The sequence below is a fragment of the Pinus tabuliformis genome, chromosome J (genome assembly GCF_031772625.1).
Source record: "Pinus tabuliformis cultivar Carrire ecotype Pingquan chromosome J, CPIR1, whole genome shotgun sequence".
NCBI lineage: Eukaryota > Viridiplantae > Streptophyta > Pinopsida > Pinales > Pinaceae > Pinus > Pinus tabuliformis.
Genome location: NC_142295.1, coordinates 900,018,843 through 900,040,909, shown reverse-complemented (window position 1 = coordinate 900,040,909; position 22,067 = coordinate 900,018,843). Strand labels below are relative to the sequence as shown.

At 37.3% G+C, this 22,067-nt stretch overlaps 1 protein-coding gene across 2 annotated transcripts in view; it reads right to left on the bottom strand.

Moving 5' to 3' along the window:
• Positions 1-505: 505 nt before the first annotated feature.
• The window catches only part of LOC149229597 (cytochrome P450 720B2-like), a 43,336-nt gene continuing 21,774 nt past the window's right edge, over positions 506-22,067 (bottom strand). Inside the window, exons 5-7 of one of the 2 annotated variants that reach the window (XM_089378680.1) lie at positions 16,634-16,740; positions 1,321-1,387; positions 1,109-1,171 (exon numbers count right to left, since the gene is read on the bottom strand). In XM_089378680.1, the coding sequence (XP_089234806.1) occupies positions 16,675-16,740 (66 nt within the window). In that variant the 3' untranslated portion in view covers positions 1,109-1,171; positions 1,321-1,387; positions 16,634-16,674. Of the gene's footprint in view, positions 809-927; positions 1,172-1,320; positions 1,388-16,633; positions 16,741-22,067 lie in introns of those variants that run through there. The other variant, XM_089378681.1, reaches the window with a different exon arrangement.

The following is a 22,067-nucleotide window of genomic DNA, read 5'->3' as shown; positions in this document are numbered from 1 at the left end:
ATACAACAAACAAGGCACTTTGGAGGTCTAACTACGCTCCAACACCAAGCTGTGATACCAAGATAAATTTATGAGAGACACAAAATATGGAGGAATTGATCAACTAAAAATGTACATGACTTCATATCATTCATCAAATAATTTGTACATAAATAAGATTAGAAATTCATTGAGGAAATTAAACAAATTCCTCAAAAATATGATCTAATCTAACTAATCCCAACCAATAACTAATAATAATATAATCTGGAAAATTCTCCATTATTCCAAGTCACATTTTATAATATATTCTATTAATTTTAAAAACTTGCTTATTTCACTACCACTACCATATAAAGATGTTACAAGAATTTGACCCAAAAAAACACACATTTAATTTGTACAACTATATTTATCTCTACTGTTTAATACTTTTCTAGTAAACCATAAAATTATGCGAACCACTTTTTTTTATCACTGGGAAACTTGTTATCTTGTTGTTTAAACAAGGATATGCAATAATAGCTAATTAATACATTAACCTGATGAGAATCAAAGTGAAACCCAAATTGTCAAGCTTCAATACAGGAAATACATAAATATGTTTGAGATTGTCAGGCTGATTGCCTAATATTCAGCAAATCCGCGAATCAGCCCGATAAGGATGCCCGCCGGTCACCAAACAGAAATCGTTTGGTTAGTCAACAAAGCAGTAATTAATTAATTAATTACATACACATTCAGTGAATTTCATTGACTGGTAGTCATCCCAAGTGAGCTTTTGGTTTCTTGGATTCCCCTTTCTCTTTAACAGAGCGTCGTGCTCCTCCTGTGTGGTGCATATTCCATCATCAGTGTAGTCCAGTGTTAATGTAGCAATACCAAGATATGAAATGCTTTTATTTAGAATAGAGATTTGCAGCATGTACCTACACACTGAGTACACACCTTCAGTTCGTGAAGTGCCTGAGGACAGTCCGTGAGAAATTTGATAGAAAATACCATCGCTGAGGCTGAGGAATAGTACTAAATCTGCTATAACTTCTTCTGAATGCAAGTCTTCTTTCAAGAGTAATCCTAAGAAATCATTGTGGACAGCTTCATCTGGATGCTGCCTTCTGTGCTTTATACCCTCATTAATCTTTTTTATCAGAAACTCTCTGCCCTGCAGCGATGCTAGTCATTACTCATCCTGTAAGAACCAATCAAATTAGTAATCAGTAAAATAAAGGAGAAAAGCATTGCGGCTCTTGCGCACCTTAATTCTTCTGGCGTACGAGGTACCCGGGATTCTAATGGGAACGGCAAGGAAAGCTTTAGAAAAAACGATGAATGCCTTACCGATCTCTTCTGTCTCCTTGGACAGAGATAAGTCCAGCAATTGTTTTGCCATCAAATTCAGAACAAGCTGTAACAGATACCACATGTGATCAGACAAATCCACCAACCTAAACGGAAAACACTTAGTTCACCACCATACATATCACATGTGATCAGACAAATTGACCAATCTAAATGGAAAACAATTAGTTCACCACCATTCTGATGATACCAGTATTAAAAGTCAGGTTTCGTAGTTCAATTTTGTTTGATTTCGATAAATGTTTAATAAAATCCACAAGGAATGTTTAAATAATGCTAAAAGTTAATGAATTGAATTGAATAATTTTAATGAAGTGCATGACACTAAAATAGTGTAAGGGGTCCTTTCGTCTAACTAACAAAACATCATACAATTAAGTTTCTTTCCATAATACATCATACAATTAAGTTTCTTTTCATGATAGTTTCTTTTTGGGGTGTGAATTATGCTTAAAGAATTTAATTTTGTAAAGTTTTCTTTCCACAAATAACTAACAAATTGTCTACTTTCAGGTCTTCCAACTCACTACAAATGTCTTTATAGGCAAGATACTCAGTGATAAAGTGTCATTAGGTTTCAACTTCTTATTCCTAAAAAAACCACAAATTCTTTCTTCCCACTCTTCTTTGGGAACTACTCAACTTCTTGTGTCCTTATAAGTATAAGGAGGACACTCCATAATAAAATGCCACTAAATTTCAACAACTCCTTCCTTACCCAAAAAACACAAATTCTTTCCTTCCATTCTTCATTGAAAACTACCCGACTACCCATTTAACATATAAGATAATGAGATCCCATCCTTAATTTTACTATTAATTGTGCTATTAAGATATTAACCTATCCCTCGAGTCACTCAACTAGATCTTTAAAGAATTTTTAATTAATGCATAGCTTTTCTGAAATATAAAGATTTTTGGAATGGGTATCCCTCTTGGCTTGCCACTGTACGAAGGTGGTGTACATAAGGTTCTGTATCTCCTCCATGAAGTACTCGAACCCCAGGAAATTTACAGCCATTCCATGGAGCTTCTGCTGGAGATCTCCGTGCACCGAAAGCAAAGCGAGTTTGCCGATGAGATTTCGAAAAGGTCTCGGATAATTGGATTGAAACAGCCTTGCCTTCATTTTGCTCAACATGTTTGTTGAATTCTGGATCCACAGACACAATCATTCGAGATCTTCCGAACAAATTTGATCTGAATATCTCGCCATTCCTACGTAATTCGCCTTCACATCTTGTATTTGATATTTGATAAAATTCACATCTTGTATTTGATATTTGATATAATTCACATCTTGTATTTGATATTTGATAAAATACGCGCCAATGTTAAAATTAACACAGTACCTCAGCTCTAGATGTTGAACGTTAAAATTAATGCAGTACCTTAGCTCTCGATCTTGAATGAATTGGCGTGGTCGTGATCCCGAATTAATCGCTCACATGAAGCCCAAGGATTCTCCAATCAATGGCCACCCTCTGGAACCGGGAAGCAAGCAAATTGTAGCCTCGACTGTCCACTATTCTGTAGTGACGATCCCCATGTCAACAATGAATCACCAGATTCCAATGGAATATCTGAATGATCTCCCCATATAGAAAGAAGCTCACCCCTCAGGGTAGATGAACCGCCAAATCATGTTGTACCCGGATCTCATGCTAGTTTATGAAGGGTTCAACCATGCTGACATTGTTCCACTCTGACTATGACAAGCTTCCCATCATGCTCAGACTGTATCCTCCCCTCCCAAAACCTGATAGTGGGATGTCCATGAAAGCGAAGCTTATTCTGCCTAGGTATATCCATGATGTCAATGTGTACCCATCCACTGTCAATCTCAATCCTGAGCAACAACAGGATAAATCTACCTCACCATACAATGGAGGTTTCAAAAATCTCCCATGTGTCAGACCTAAGGTGAACTAGATCACTCTTTCCCATGAACCTACTCATTATAGAATGGAGTGTCCTATCAATCAACTCAATCCCTAGATCCTATAGCGAGACCTGTTGTGGCATAGCTCTAAAAACTTGTTGAATATGTCTGTTCCTTGTCCCTACTCGCTACATGAAACCGAAATATAGGCCTAATATATCATGAACTAATCTAATGCATGCTAAATTTACATGTTCCTGCCACTGCATAGTATCGATGACTATTGGAAGCCACATGTGCCAAGTAACTACCCCATGAAGGCATCCAATAGATGGGTATCTAATACTCGCAATCGGCTCAGTGTATGCAGACCCATCCCGCTCCTTCCAACCATCACCATTGAGTCTGCCATCCACCCTCTCGATAATGTGCCAATACAACGTCTACAGGTCAGACACATACTAGAAAGTTGCCTCAATCATACACGGTATCCTCTCCTCATGCATGGTCCTCACATGCCCTATGGAAAGAGTGACACATGTCTCCCTCATGACCTGCTCCCCAAGCGTAGGCTCACTGATAAATGATATGCCACCCCTGCAGTTGATCCCCTCATCCCCTAACCTGTGGTTGTCAACTCATGCACCAACCTAATGCCGCCACTGAGAAGTATCTCCCCTAGTGCATTGAGTGTCATCCCAATATCTCGGGTGAGCTCCCTGTCCCTAGCTACTCGCACCCAGAGTGTTAAAGGAAAAAAGCCAAATTGTTTGCCCCTGTAAGTGATGTATAAGAGGTACATACATGTGATTCCCCATGGATACCATCCAATATCGCTCATTTGTGTCCCTATTGATTCGGGGTGAAGTACACCCAAAGGTATGCCCAGTGTCTCCATCCATAAATCTCCTTGGAGGCAACCCTCCAAGACCTTGTTGTACAACACCATATGCCCTTGAATCCCACAGAGTATCCCTGTTCAACCTGACACTGTACCCTACATCTTATCATTGTAAACCACTGGATATCCCGTGCTACTGTTGTACCATCCTGTACCGTCTCGTATCCTACCTATGTCACGGTATCTGGCTCTCCCCATGTATACTCGATTTGATGTGAGTCGCTCAATGAAAACCAACATGCTACATCAAGCAACCACGCATCTCCATGTTCTTATGCAAGCCACTACCCATCACTGCATACCTCTATATCACACTGGATGCTCGGTTCTAAAATTAGGTCTGTATGAATCTGGTCACATCCCTCTGCATAAGACTAAACTTTGTGGCCTATCCTTGTGCACCCCTGGGTACCATTGCCTACTGTCGTACCATCATGTATCATATGACATCCTGCATGTGCCAACGCATCCACCACTTTGCTAGTAATCCCTCCATGATGTGGGCTACATCTCCCCATCTTCCCTGAAAGACCTTAGCGTTCTGACTCCTCACATGCCAATGGGAATGCCACTATTGTGTCTATCCTCAGTATCTCTAGTGTCCACTATACCAATGAGAGAGCACCATCTCCATGTAATGCCCTGTCCAGTGGTCTGTTGATGCCACCTCCTCCTACCAGATCCTACTAGAGTAGGCTAATCAACCTATGACTCCATGTACAATCAATATGCCATGACAACTCATGAAATATGCCTGTTCCTCTGCCAATCCATCCTGTCACTAGTGTTGTTAGGAAATCTGAAGGGGATATGAAAAGGTGTGTGAACCCAACCACAAAGTCCATCACGTAGAGGCTACCATGACCTAACGACTTCATGATGTGATGGAGAATCCCACCTGGATCCAAACAACAGTCTGGCCCTCGAGCCCCTCAGGTAATCCACAACCTCCGTTGAGTTGTGGCCATGGATGCATCTAACTTCCTAGCCAACTCCACCAGATAACAAATAAATATCTCTTGCCATCTAACCCCAAGGGAAGGATCGAGAGCATAAACTCCCATACATGGAACTAACCCTCCATCCTTCCAAGGATGCCCCCGATGCAACTCATGTTGCCTCATCTCACCATCCTAGTCAACACATAAAATATGTCGAGGTGACTCTGCCTCTCCATCTCTAATGTGTAGTGGTAACTTGCTAGTGTTACTAGCCTATAATGTCTAAGTAGGGTTGCCCCATCGCTCCAATGTGCAATCCAGCTGAACCATTAGGGAACCCAACCATTCCCCAACGCGAGTCAGTTTGGCCACTGACTCAACACGAACTGCTCTCATGCCCTCCAAATCCTCATTTTGTTGTAGAGTGGCTTCTCGCACTATCGTGACCTTCTTTCTCAATGCTAGAAGGCTAGCCAGGAACTGATGAAACTATGGAGGGTTGTTATCCTCTGTAAACTCAGTCACTGCTTTAGACCCCTCCATCTCTTTTGGTACCTCCTCGAAGACAAGTATGCCTCCAGGCACCTCATCAACCTGTTGTGGGTGGTCATCATCTAGAAACTGGGTCATAGCACTGGGTACCTCATCAAACATTAGCGTCTCATCAATAGATGGCCCTCCAAGTGTATGCTCTACTCCCTCAACTGAGGTGTCATCTGGAGCTATCAAATAGTCCTCCAACAATGGTGACTCCTACGCCACACCAGGAATATCGATGTGCCCCTCACCATCCTGTGTGTCCTCCTGCTCAACCTCCTCCTTGAACTTCTGACATCTAAAGCCCGGCCTCCCCCAGTAGAAATGTCTCCTGGTCTCATCCTCTAGCTTTCCTCGTCCTATCCACTCCCTTATGAGGGGGTCTAGTGTTCTTTCGGTCAAATCTCTCCAGGAGCCTCTGTGTGAACTCTTTGTACGATGTGATACATATATGAACGAAAGGGATCAGCCCTCAGTACCACCATTCCATATCAACTCCATCCAAGTGCAAAGTGGCATGTCTGATAGCGTTTGCCTACCTCATGGGGTTTAGCTGGAAATATGTGTCCAATTCTTGTATCCATTTTCTGACAAAAAGCTAAACCATCAAAGTGGGTGAGGGTCATTTTTCCCTCAATGATACTCACTCCCCCTTGAGCCATGGGTTTGTCTATAGTTCACCCATCACAGTGCATACATGCCCAAATCTCTCATGATCTTCTTGGCTACTCCCTTAGGTTTAGTATTCCCTCGGGTTTATAACAAGCAAATAATATATGCAACAAATTACAAAAATGAAATATTCAGCAAACACCCATATACAAGTTGCAAATGGAGAACTTCTGAGCCATTTTGTTTAATTTTTTCAAGCCAAATACAACAGATGATGGAATGGTGCACATGGGCTTGCCACAATGGACAATCAAGACCAAACCTAGGTAGGAAATGGCTAAGCTGAAGGCTTCCTAGCTGCTACACCAATCTGCACTGCACTGTCGAGAAAACTACTTCTCTACTGAGGTTTGAATGGATTGAAAGTGAACTAAAGTTTCCCAGAAATTTATATGCTTTTAACCCTGGACTCCTCGGACAAGACCCAGAAAAACCCAAAAGGGATTTTAGCTGGTTTTGACTTCTGATTTTCGACCCCCTGGAGCCTCCCCTCGGTTGTAGTTGCAAAACTTGGCCTGCTGGAAACTACCTATAAATCCACCTAAAAAACTCCTCCAAAATGCTGAGTTCACCACTGCTATCCAATCCCTAACTTCCTGGATGATCTCTTGTCCCAAATTAGCTGCTCCCAACCACCATGAAAATATGTTGAGTGGCCTCTGCGTTGTCCCTCAGCCCATCAGTTTGACTTGCTGGAATGTTGGCACGGTTGGTTGTAAAACCCAGCAAGAATGTTGGTTTAATGTTGCTACCTCAACTCCCCAACTACTGGACAAGCAATCAGATCTCTGCTTGCCTCAAGCTCCCTGTGCATGTTTCCTGGCTGCCCATAAATACACACTCTTTGCTCTCCGCTGTCTACTGGTGTATGTCACTACTCTGGAACTCCTGAAAACTCTTGTGCGATAGCCTCCCTAGGGCAGGCACGTATGGTCCCCCAAAGTAGAGGTTGAATCTCCTCCTTGAGAGACTCATGGCTAAGTAGTCGGTAGACTCACTAAACAACAGAGTGAACATATGAGTTGTTGTTTGCAAATGTCAAAGATACCAAATGGAGGCCTCTAAGCTCTATTTATAATTGCTAGTTACTTTTCTACCATTATTCATTAAAATAATAATTTCCACTTTTCTCCCACAAAATAATGTTTTCTCCTTTTTATTTAATATCACCAAAAATTGGGAAAACTCCTTAGTGAACTTTGCACTCACAAAAATTGGGAACGTTACAATAAACAACCATGTTCAACCATGGTCCAACGTTGCATTGTGACAAGGATTGTCTCAATATGAAAATCAACCATGTTCAACCATGTTTGTTTTAGTATTTTTAATATTTATCTAAGGGTTTTTATACCTTGGGTTTATAATATTACTCCCTTGGGTTTATTATTCCTTTGGTTTTATAATATCAATCCCTTGGGTTTATTATTCCCTTAGGTTCATAATATCAATCATGGTTAACCATTGTCAATCATAGCCAACCATGATCAACCATGGTTGAATGTCGCATTGTGACAATGATTGTCTCACCATGAAAATAAACCATGTTTATTTTAGTGTTTATAATATTTATATTAGGGTTTACCAATGTTTGGTTTATAATATTAGTCCCTTGGGTTTAATATTATTCCCTTCAGTTCATAATCCCTTGGGGTTGGTATTAATCCTTTGGGTTCATAATATCAATCCCTTGGGTTTATTATTAACTTAGGTATATAATATCAATCATGGTCAGCCATGGTCAACCATAAGTAACCATGGTCAACTGTAGTCAATCATGGTCAGGTCTCGCATTATGACAAAAATTGTCTATATATAAAAAGCATGGACAATCGTGGTCAAGCATGGTCAACCATGTATTATAGAATCAAACATGGTCAACCATGGTTAATCGTGGTCAAACATGTTAAAACGTAATATGAAAATCAACCATGATCAACCATGGTCCAATGTCGCATTGTGACAAAGATTGCCTGGATATGAAAATTAACCATAGTCAACCATGCTCCAACATGGAATTGTGATAAGGTTGTCTCAATATGAAAATCAATGATGATCAACCATCATCTAAGATTGCATTGTGACAAAGATTGTATGGATATGAAAATTAACCATCATCAACCACGGTCCAACATGGCATTGTGATAAGGATTGTCTCAATATGAAAATAAACCATGGTCAATCATGTTTATTTTAGTGTTTATAATATTTATATTAGGTTCTATATACATTGGGTTTATAATATTAGTCCCTTGAGTTTAATCTTATTCCCTTGCATTCATAATCCCTTGGGGTTTTAGTATTAATACCTTGGGTTTATAATATCAATCCATTAGGTTTATAATATTAATAATGGTAAACCATGGTCAATCATATCCAACCATGTTCAACCATGGTCAAACCATATGGATATGGGAATCAACCACGGTCAACCATGGTCCAATGTTATGTTCTGACAAAGATTATCTTGATATGAAAATCAATCATGGTCAACCATGGTTAACCATGGTCCAACGTTGGATTGTGACAAGGATTGTCTCTATATGGAAATCAATCATGTTAACCATGTTTTTTTTAGGGTTTATAATATTCATGTTAGGGTTTATATACCTTGGGTTTATAATTTTTATCTCTTAGGTTTATTATTCCCTTGGGTTTATAATATCAATTCCTTTGGTTTATTGATGTAAGCGTTCATATTCCTAGGGTTTAATATTATTCAACAATTGTCAACCATAATCATCCATGTTCAGCCATGGTCCAATGTGACATTGTGACAGGGATTGTCTCAATATGAAAAGCATTCATGCTCAACCATGTTTATTCCAATATTTTTAATATTTATCTTAGGGTTTTTATACCTTGGGTTTATAAAATTGGTTGCTTGGGTTTAATATTATTCCCTTAGGTTCATAATCCCTTCGGGTTTTAGTATTAATCCCTTGGGTTTATTGCTCATTTGGGTTTATAATATCAATCACTTGGGTTTATTATTCCCTGGTCAACCATGGTTTATTATGATGTCAACCATGGTCCACCATGGTCCAACATCAAATTGTGATAAGGATTGTCTCAATATGTTCAAAATCAGCGATGGTCAATCATGTTTATTTTAGTGTTTATAATATTTATCTTAGGGTTTATATATGTTGGGTTTATAATAATAGTTCCTTGGGTTTAATATTATTCCCTTGGGTTCATAATCCCTTGGGGCTTTTGTATTTATCCCTTGGGTTCATAATCCCTTAGGGCTTTAGTATTTATCCCTTGGGTTCATAATCCCTTGGGGTTTTAGTATTAATCCCTTGGGTTTATAAAATCCATCCATTGGGTTTATAATATTAATTCTTTTTAATCATGGTCAATCATGGTCAACCATGGTCAACCATGGTCAAACAAGACTTGATATGGAAATCAACCATGTTTATTTTAGGGTTTATAATATTGATGTTAGGGTTTATATACCTTGGGTTTATAATTGTTATCCCTCAGGTTTATTATTCCCTTGGGTTTATTAATCTAAGGGTTCATATTCCTAGGGTTTAATATTATTCAATAACAGTTACCATAATAAACCATAGTCAACCATTGTCCAATGTCGCATTGTGACAAGGATTGTCTCAATATGAAAATCAACCACGCTCAACCATGTTTATTTTAGTATTTTTAATATTTATCTTAGGGTTTTTATACCATGGGTTTATAATATTAGTCCCTTCGGTTAATATTATTCCATTGGGTTCATAATCTGTTGGGTTTTTAGTATTAATCCCTTGGGTTTATTATTCCTTTGGGTTTTAATATCAAAACCTTGGGTTTATTATTCCCTTAAGTTTATAATATCAATCATGGTTAACCATTGTCAACCATGGTCAATCATGGGGTTTTAGTATTAATCCCTTGGGTTTATTTTTCCCTTGGGTTCATAATATCAATCCATTGGGTTTATTATTAACTTGGTTTTATAATATCAATCATGGTCAACCTTAACCAACCATGATCAACCATGTTTTATAGAATCAAACATGGTCAATCTTCAGTTTTTTGTATTAAACCCAATGGTTTGTTATTTCTTTGGGTGAAACATGGTGAATCGTAGTCAACCATGGTAAACCATGCTCAAATTTCTCTTTGTGACAAAGATTGTCTCAATATGTCAACCATGGTCCAACGTCACATTGTGACAAAGAATTAATTATTATTATTTTTATTTAATTAATTTATATTCATATTATTATTATTTACCAATATTTAATTAAAAAAATATTATTATTATTATTTAACAATAATTAATTATTTAACTATTATTATTATTATTATTATCAAATAAAATAAAATAAAAAAATATTTATATTTTTTCTTAAAACAATAGTAAAATATATATATATATATATATATATATATATATATATATATATATATATATATATATATGCCCACGGGGTTTTGGATTGATGGTGAATGGGTCTACTATTAAGGCACTCCTTGTGATAGGTCATTGGTTTAAATCCCCTGTGGGTGCTTACCTACCAATATATATATATATATATATATATATATATATATATATATAGTAAATATTTATTTACATTTTATAAAAAATGAGTAATTATTAGTGTTGTTATTGTTATTATTATTATTATTATTTATCAATTGTTTGTCATAGATAGAAATAAAGCCTTATAGGTATATCAACTACATATACTAAAATAATTATTGTTGTTAGATCTAAGACTTTTGTGATCCATAATGTAGAAATAAGTCTTTCAAATTAATACATTGTTACGATTTGGTCGACATTTTGAACCAACTAATGTGGTTCATCCTCAGAACAAAGTGAGAAATCCATTGATCAGAAGGAATAAACAGTAAGGATGCAGCTTTGCCCAGAGTTAGCTATTAAAAATTAGTTGTTGGTGGATTAGTTAGTAGGTAAAAAAATTAATTATTCTGGAATTAGAGGTAAGGAAAAATATTCTATATTTAGATAAAAATAGTTGCTAAATAAAAATAGAAATTCAATATTATCGATTGATGTAGAAAACATCTTGTTTGTTATGGGTTGATTTTTCATATTAGAAAACTAGTTGTTAGGAAGATATATTTAATCCAAAATAATTCATTAATAATTATTAACAACATTAGTTTCGAATTATTTAATAATAATATCATGTTTAAATTATCGTACCTGTACCCGAAACCGACACAGGTAGGTAGGTAGAGAATACCTAAGGGCGCGAGACAACTCTCTCTAAGGAACTTGGCAAAATAGCCCCGTAACTTCGGAAGATAAAGGGCACTTAAATCCCTCAAAAAGGAATCCAAAATAAATTACAACAAATCAGAGTCAAAGGAAAACTAAAAATTTTATAATGTGAAAAAAAATAAATAAATAAATAGATGGAAAATAAAACAATATAAACATAGAAAAATGTTGATAATAATAAAAATAAAATAGGGAATCAATACAAATAAATAAATAGATAGATAGAAAATAAAAGAATAGAAAAATAGAAAAAATTTAATAATAATAAAAATAAAATAGGGAATAAAAAAAATATAGACAAATAAATAAAAAGATAGAAAATAAAATAATAAAAAAATAGAAAATTTTTGACAATAAAAATAAAAATAGGGGATCAAGACAAAAAAAATAAAAAATAAAATAAAAAATAAAAAAATTTGATAAAAATAAAAATAGAGGAACCATGCAAAAACAGAAGAAAATAAACCAGAAAGAAAAGAAGAGGAGAAAGGATAATAAAGAATGACGAGTTATAATGAGAGAGTTGGAATCCAACTCTTACTCAATTTCCAACCATCATCCCTATTAAGATTTATGGCGTGCCTTTTGATCTCATTCGCCTCCCTAAGCTTCTTGTGGTGTAAATGATCTATCTTAGCGATAACTTTGGATTCTTCAATGCAAACATGGTGCTTCGATTTTTCTGCATGCTCATCTAAGGCTAATGAGCAGGAGCAATTGTGTTTGATGTTTGTTGCATGCTCATTGATCCTATATTTAACAGATCTAACTGTTTCTCCAATGTAGGGGATACCACAGGAGCAAGGAACAAGGTAGACCTCTTTTGAGGCCTTAGGGTTAATAGGGTCTTTAACAAATCTAAGAGAATTTCTAACGGTATTGATAGGCTTGAATGAAGAAGATACATTAATCTTCTTAGGATATGGACAATCCTATCATTGGTTCCTTGGATATATGGAAGATGAACCTTAGAGATAGGGTCATCACAAGCAGATTTAACTCTAGGTGCTTTACATGCCTTGTGAAAGGCCTTAAGGCTTTGAGATCTGCTATACCTATTATTTCTAAAAACTTCAACATGATGGGATTTCTCCTATTCGAGGTGGCTATCATCAAAGACTCTTAGAGCACGGGTAGCAAGAGCATTGAGAACCCTGAATTTTTGAGACGGGAAATGATGAGAACTAGCATGGAGATACTATTCCGTGTGAGTCTTTTTTCGAAACACTTGGTGACAAATGGAACCATCATCCATCCTTGAAAGGTGAATGTTGAGAAAGGGAAGGTGCCCATCCACCTCAACTTCCATCGTGAACTTGATGGAGTTAGATAAATAATTAAGGTGGTTGAGAAACAGGTCTAGTTTCTCCCGACCATGAGGCCAGATGACACAGGTATCATCAACAAACCTCTTCCACTTTTTAGGACGAAATTGAGCAGTGGCTAAGGCCCTGGTCTCAAAATCTTCCATGAACAAGTTAGCGACGATAGGGGAAAGAGGGGAGCCCATCACCACACCGCAAGTTTGCTCATAAAACTCACCTTGGAAACTGAAGAAAGTTGAGGTGAGGCAGAGGCCAACCAACTTGGTAGTGTCTTTGTTAGTGATGCGATTTATGATATCAATGGCTTCTTGGATGTGGATTTTGGTGTATAACTAGTAAATCCCCTGGTTCCAATTTGATATCTCTCTATTCTTGAACAAAGGAAGAAGAAAGACTCATTTCTATAATGATTGTTATTAAAAATATTATTGTTAATATTTTTAATATTATCAATTAGTATTATTTTTATAATAATAATACAATAATTTTTTTTTTTTTCTATGTCACACTAATTCTATTAATGAAACAATAAATTTACAGTGAGGCTCTCGCCTCTGCGGTGCTAGAACAGAGTTATAACAAGTTTAGACATCCAAAAGACTGATTCAAGATTGCCCACTAAGGGGAAACTAGTCCGAAAAACCGATGGAAAATGCTGCCCGCACGGGGGTTACAACTCAAAATCCAAGAGAAACAATTATGGTAAATTACCAAAATTGACAACATAATTTGAAAAAACATTAGAAAAAAGCCCCTAAGAATAGGAGTCGGGTTGCGTTGACCCTCTACGTGTCGTTGGTGGAGGAGGCTCTTCCCCGACTAGACACCTGTATTCATCCCAATCATCCTCAACTGCCCGTGTGCTACCAGGAATGCCTCCACCATGCTTGGCGTTATCCGGGCACCTTTGCGTTTGTGAGAACCAGAGCTACCGTCCGAGGCCTTCTGTTTGTTGGTGGTTGGCTTCTCCTTAGCCGCCTTCTGTTTTTTGGTGTCCGACTTCTCCTAAATAGTGGCGGGTTGCACAGTGACATGATGTTTTGTAGTGGTGTGAGTCTGTTCATTTTGTGGGCGAGTCTCCTCTCTGAACGCCACAGAGATGGTGGTGATGATGGCAGGGTCTTTCATGGTACAGTGGAAGCGGAATTGGGCTGTTTGATGCGGCTGGTGAGGGGACACAGAGAGGTTGAGCATCTGTGTTGCAGCATTGACATGCCGAGCTCCAATGGGTTGGACCCAACCTCTTCCATTGCGGGTGGCGGGATATCTGCTGGAGAATGGGGCTATGGACAGGATGGAGGAAGGGGAGGACGAAGGGGTCGTCGGCTCAGAGGGGGACAGAGAGGGGGGGTGAATGGAGTTGCTCAGCTGCTGCCCCGCCTGCAACGCATTCGGTGGTGGAGTCGGGGCATGGTCCTGTGGGTGGGGTGGAGCTGACTGGTGTGGGCCGAAATGACGAAGATGATAACATTGTGCACAGAGGAAGAGGTAGACTCAGTGTGGGAATTCAGAGGGCGATTTAGGCAAGACATAGAGACGAGAACCGAGGCTTCAGTTTGCAGAGTGCAGAGAACATTATGGGAAAAATGGATTCCATCCCCCAAATCTATACAGCTCAGGAGTCGACAAAGCCTCCCTGTTGTCATGCGAGAGCTCGGCTCCGCAACATCAAGGAGGAAGGAGCAATTCAGAGGGGGTGGGGCAGAGGTATGCAGGCTTGCCGAAGCCATGGACTTAAACTTGCAGAGGAGTCCTCGACCTGTGCATCAAAGTAATGGCGCCTGCAAGTTGACGGTGGCTCACCATAAATCATCTCAGGTGGGAATGCGGGTGGCCATGTGGCTAAGCCACCTGCCGTCCCACTGTCTAATCCGCATTAACGCGTCTTTAACCACCCGCATTTGAGGAATAATATAATATTATTACTATAATAATATAATAATAATAATAATAATAATTATTATTATTATTATTAAGTAATATTATTATGAGTTAATATTATTATTATAATAATCATAAATATATAAAAATATGGTTGCTATTATTTATATAGTTATTAACTATTATAAATAGTTGGTTTTAAAAAAAATATACATAATAATTATTAATGTAAGGAATATATGTTTATAAACTTATATCAATTATATTGAAAAATGTAATTGTATACATACTTCATATACATCTTATATTAACCACATTAGTAAATCTAATTATGCTAATATATACCCAATAAACTTTTTGAATTTTACCCTGATTACTTTTCCATTTACCTATCATAGACGGCTACATCCATAATATATACCACCAATTAACTTTTTGATATGGATTGTGTAAAATGAATATGTTCGCTCTATTAATTTTTGGTTTTAAAATCTGTGTACATAATTCGTACCTCAGCGACACGGCATATCAATGGTCAACTCTAGATTGCTACATCCAGGGGTTAAATTTGACGGGTGACCCTACCCGTCAAGGAATTTTTTTATGACGTTTTTATTTTTAAACTGCCCGTCATATGACTTTTAAAATTTATTTGTACAAGTTTCATCTAATTTCAAATTGTACTCATAATTGTTCAAATTTTTCATTTTTTGTTATTTTGTTATAGAGTATGCATATACCTGGACATTTAATGCCTATGACAGGCTGGTTAGCCCTTGCCCATTTGCGTAACTTACCAAAATAAAAAATAGAATTATTATGCATTGCTGGCCTTCTTTGACATACACATGTCGGGCTGCGGGCATGATGCGGCTTACGTTTCCAGAAAACATCTTAGAAATGGCGTATCGATAAGTATATTCCAGGTTGGCAAGACACCGAAGAAACTGCATTTAAAGACTTCACTAAAGAACAATAATTATTAATGATCTCTGAAAGAGTCGAACCCTAGACCGGACGTCAGGTGCTACACTTTGCTCCTCGTCTCACCCCACACCCAGCAGCCTGGGTGATGATCTTCAAAAGTTCAAACCCGAGCATGCATGGTCGACTGGCGAATTGAATCTACTTCTTAAATATTATTGCATTTCACCAAGTTTTCAAAGCCGTGGAGCCTTGGGAACTATTACAGAGTCAACGGGTTCCCTGCCGATCCACCCCAAGTTACAGAGATGGTAATATCTGGTTGGAACCCTGAAACCAAATTTGATGCCATTGAAAATCCCCAACACTCTTACTAGTCATAAACCAAGGCCAGATATATTGATGTTAAAATTGAGGAAAGGGTTAACACCGGAATCGTTGGGAGGAATTTTTTTAATTGTGGATTTTTCTGCCCTGTTTCCAACTTGTGAGGCGCGGAAGGCTTAATTTCAAAATTGTTGGGAGGATAGTTCAGAGGATTACCCTAATTTAAAGTGAAACTAAAGGATGAGAAATGAGGGCCACAAGAAGCGGGAATGGTCATTTATTTTCATTTCTACGAAATTTGTTGCTCTGGGCTGATGTGGGTTTTGTTTTAGATTTATAGAGTTCTGTCTTAGATTGATTTTTCTGCTTATAATCATTAATTTACGAAAAAATACACTATGATTATTTTACATGCAATGTAAACTAGTATACAGAATTTACAGATTCATCTGGGTGTTGTCTGAGATTGATTTTTCTACCGATAATACTAAATTCACTGAGAATACACTACAAATTTACATCCAATCAAATCTAGTATACAAAATTTATACACAGTCAGATTCATTTATTCCCTTCTTATCATTATTATCCGAATTAAAGTGGAAAAAGATGTCTGAGAAAAAAATGTATACATACCTGTAAAATGAGACGATCCATTTTTATTCTCTGCAAATTCTTCACAGCTCCTTTTTCTTCTGCAGCCTGGCAGATAAGCCATAACCAACCAACACAATAACGGCCTCCTGTGTTCCATAATTTAATTTTAGAATTCAATGACATTTGCAACTTATATCAAATTGTTAGAACAGGGATAAAAACACTAAAAAAAATGTGAAAATAATCATACCATCGTGCCCTGCCTCCACCGTTAGTGTTTCTTTGTCTCTCTCAGGGTTCACAGAGACAGGGTTCATGTACATAGAAATGAGACAAATCACATATTGAATACATCAATCACAGAACAATACCCACAAAAACAAACATGCAACTCCAGCATAATTAACACTCGATACGATGATGTTTCCTCCACCTGCAAGCAAAGCCCATTACCCATTACTCAAAAGGATCTTTGCGTATCCATCGGAGAACTGTGAACAATCGATGTAAGGAGATGACAACTCAAAATCGATTCAATCACGGGATAATAGCTGCAGCTGAAAATGAAACTCGCGCGGGAAACCAATTCAGATTCCAAATTCAAATCGCTGAACGAGGACGCGGGACCGCGGGTTCACGATTCGTGTGGGGAATAACAACGACCAGGGGTATGACATAAGGTTAAATATATATATATATATATATATATATATATATATATATATATAAAAGAAATTTATAAAAAAAAAAAATGTAAACTTTTAATTTTTAAACCTGCCAGTCAATATGACGGTTTTGGAAATTAATGGCAAGTTGCCCATGACGTGGAAATTTAAAACTCAAACGTATTTTACGGGTAAAAAAGAGAAATACGGGCATACGGGCGTCAAATTTAACCCCTCGCTACATCCATAATATATACCACCAATAAACTTTATGAATCTCAGTTGTCTATAATGCGATTTTTTAGAAGTTTTTCTGGTGGGTTTTTCCCGTCAAAATCCGACAACAATTTATTGGAATCGCAAATTTGATGGCTAGTCTCTGCACAATCAAAGCGTCCCAGGGGTTTTTCAGGGTGCTGAATCCAAATATGCAGTTAAAAAACCATTTTAACTACAAAAAATCAAGATTTAACCTCAATTTCTTCCGCCGGATTCTGTCACCAGAATCTCCAAAAAATCGCATTATAATCGCATTATAGACAACTCCTTATGAATCTGGTTCCTTGTATTAATTTTTGGTTTTAAAATCTGTGTACCTCATCGACACGCTAAATCAATTGTCAACTCTAAACTGCAATCATAAAAATGGCTGGTCACCTAATTATTTACGAAACTTTTTTCCATGACGATTCTCATGATGATCTTCGGCTATGATTGATAAACCATTTTTCTTTAACATAAAATGGAATTTAATATGCTTTAACGAATGGGGAAAAGTAAAAACACGTTCGAAGCCAAGAATTTAATCGCCGGCATGAGAGAGAAAAAAAGAAAAAGAAATTGGTTACTACAGATGCTGATCAGCAAGCGCATGCGTTACTACACCGTGAACGGAACACAACGCACCTTTATTTGAATAATTTATTCTACGCAACTGGTTCGAAGAGGATCTTTTTGACATGTTCTTTAATTCCGTCCTTTTCCACGTAAAACAGCTGCACTGATCTGGCACAAATTAAGACGTGTGAATTCCTGAACACAAAAGACGTGCCGGACAACCATTGTCCTGCAATTGTCCGGCACCTCTTTTGTGTTCAGGAATTCACACTTCAAATCTGCGAGGGCGTTTTCCATGAGAATATAATATGTTCGAGAGCTTCTTCCTTCTCGTAACACTGTATGGCAGAAGCCACCTCTCCTCGACCTCTCTCCGCCTGCACATAATTAGCAACCGTTCAAATAAATTACAAGCGCCTAGGGACGACGGCATGAAAATAAACGTACCAGTTTTCTTTTTATCGGAGTGATTGGAAAGGGAAGTTGAGTCTTCGCCAACACAAGCAATGATCTTGCAATAATCGAATCGAAACTAACACGAGATAAGCGTACCTGATCGTAGGTAGATGCTTCTGTGCTTTCTGGCAGAGCTTCTGTTAATGCATCGTGTATTCACATGGGCATCGAGAGTTAGATGATGAGGTCCACCCAGTGTCGCAGTAACGAGAATATGGGACGACAATGACAAGAGCATGGCCATTTTGCCAAATGCACCACTGGATTACCAGAGGTAGAGAAGGAGCTTAATTATGTGGAATGTTCAGTTGTCCAGGAGAACTTCTGTGACCAAAACCAAAGTTTCGTAGCCGCGTTGAAAATAGATCTCCTCTCCACAACACTACACTCCAAAGATATGAGATGCCGAAATTGGTCTATTGTCCATAAATTTTCGTTGGCATATGATGGGTGCAGATAATTCAATATGAATGTTCCTGCATTCAATTTGAAAGCTACGGTGGCCTCGAATTTACCGTGAATAGACTATGGAAGATACGAGAATTGCTGAACAATTTTCAAATTAGTGGTGCGCTGTTCAGAATACGGACGCGATGATAGGAGCCCTCAAAATTTTTACAAACTGGTAAATTTTTCTTTCAATTCAAAGTATAAGTTAGATAGATAGCTCTAATAGTACTAATCGATGAAGTTGTTGAATCATTTAATAAGGCAAAGGTTTTCTCAATGTCTTTTTGAAAATTTCATTTTCAAAACGTATTGGATAGCAAGGTTTTAATGTACAACGTAAAAATGGAATGGACTTTCAATTCAAAGTCACAAGTTCGATAGATCAACGTATTCGTACAATTAAGTAAAAAATTTCTTTCAATTCAAAATATTGGTGAGAACATTAATCTCTAACTCTCATTCTCGTTGGCTAGATGCAGTTAATTGACTTTCAATTCAAAATATTGTTGAGAGGATTAATCCCCACTCTCATTTTTGTCTATGGGGTGTCATACTCACTTTCAGGTCAATTTACTTAGTTGAGTTATATTGTTGACAGCATTAATTTCTCACTCTCATTTTTGTTTATTGGGTGTTATACCTAGTTTGCCTTAGTTGAGTTTTATTTCGTTGATTTATTGCTATTGTTCCCTTCTCTTATGTAATTTATTTAGATGTTACTCAATGATTGAGCTAGAGCTAGTTCACTCCATTTCTAATTTCATGTTTTCAAATTTTGCAATCTTTATCATAGTATTAGAGCGCCAAGTTGCATAAAACTCGTTGAAAACATTTCATAACATAGAGAACAAGGAGAACTAAGAAGTAGGCCAAAGCCATGGTGAGGTTGAACCATCACCTTGTGAGAAGTGATGTGTTTTTGGCTTAAAAAATTGTGAGGAGCCATAGGGGACACAACTTTTTGTGTGCCCTCCCTTCCACGTCATCAAAGTGCATGCATTCATTCACATGGACCATACAATAGGTGTCATACATGGAAGGTGAGGTGTTGCCATCCTTTTGGCATTGCTCACAGTGATTTTCGAGGTTGTTTAGGGTTTTTTCTTGCTCAAACGTAGGAGGTGGTATTATGCCCTCGCTTATGTTGCTTAGGCATGATGTGTGGCCTCGAATCCCATGATAGAAGCCTTCATTTCCTTTCCTCTTACGGTTGTCATTTTCTTCGTGTGAGGTTGTTTCGATGAGATTGTGGGGGCTTTGCCATTTACCGGGTTGTTGCACACCATTTATCCCTCGACGAATTGTTGTAAGTTGCCTGTGGTGCACCAAATCGTGGTAAATTTGTCCTTGCATAGACTCATTGCAAATTTCATTAGGTCGAATGGTTGATATGAAGGTTTCAATCTTGAGTCCTATTTAATGAAGGTAACCCTTCAAATTCTGCAATTGTTTTTACATGGATTTCTCTTGGGTTTTCTTAGAGTGTAACACCACTCCTTTTTTAGCTATAGGAGTTTGTTGTAAGTAAGATTTGTTCGGGTGTTCTTCATCACTGTTGCAACGGTGTGTGGGCATGGCTCACAATTTCTATGTTTTTTAACACATTCTTTCTTGCTAGAAATTGTAGTCTCGGTGTTATGGTTCTGTTTTTTTTGTTTTGTGGAGGTAAATTGATGTTATGTCTCTGATTTTAGGGTTTATGGCTCTAATTTTGGTTTCGGTTTTGTGGAGGATAAATTATTGTTATGGATATTTTGGCTCTGATTTTAGGGTTATAGCTCTCATTTTAGGGTTATTTGTGATGAGTTATGGCTCTGATTTCAAGGTTGAATAAGTAATTTATTAAATATTGCTTAATTTGACTTGAGAGTAATGTGTTCAAGCAGGAAAAAAGCTAACCTTGCCTAATTTACATGGCTAACCTTGCTTAATTTTTTAAATTCGTCTCAATTCTGTGAATTTCAAATCTTTAGGGTTAGGGTTTTATATGGGGTTGGGGTTAATTTTTAAAATTCGTCTCAATTCTTTGAATTTCAAATCTTTAGGGTTAGGGTTTTATATGGGGTTGAGGTTTGTGAAGCACTAATTAGGAAGGTCTCTGCGTGATTCTTATTTTATTCTACCACCTCACAATTTTTGTGTTTTTTAATACTTTCTATCCTACTATCCTACTCATAATTCACATTACATATTTTATAAGGAAATTTAAACCTTTGCGCACTATATAAAGATTTAAACCTTTACAGTAAATTAAAACAATCACATGTTATAAGAAGTTGGTCATTGCTTGTGGAACTTTAAAATTTAAAGATGTGATATGAACTCCATTTTGCATTATTAAAAAACTTTTCATATTGGCAATACAATAGTCCATCTCCCATGGTTTAAAAACTTTAATACTTGCAATATAATTTCTCATGTCCTCCATCCAAACTTGTTTACATTACAGAGACCCTAGATAATGATATTATACTTTTGACCTTTGTCCAAACTTTGCATCGCAAAGAGCCTGGGTGATGGTATTACGACTTCATTTGCACTCACACCATGGGTATCTTATTTAGAGGTTGTTGGTCGGTCATTTATGGGTATAAACTATCATAATTTTTGTTTTATTCATTATAATTTATTTTTTTTAAGACAAAATTCGGTTGCTATATTATGAGCTGAAAAAAGGAGTCAGATCCCCATACATACAATACTTTCTGGATATCATGGATCAGAGGAATTACAAAATGGGTCCCTTCCTTGATCCTTGTTCTAGTAGTTCTGCCTCTGAAACTTCCTAAACTACTGTAAATCCTAACATATTGCAAAGACCAAAATTTACAGCTACACAACATATTTAATCTATTTCAATATGACTGATCTGCCTAGCCGTGGACTCTTCCGGATTTGGGTCTGGATCCATCTGCTTTGCACTGGAAGAGCTGGGGGCATCCTTAATCTTTTTGTCCATCATGTACTTTAGGATTGCAATCGACTCTTCTGCATGACTACAACGATTCGCCAAGTTTCTGAACTGCTCATGGAGAGAGGACACTCTGTGCAAAAAAAGATCAATT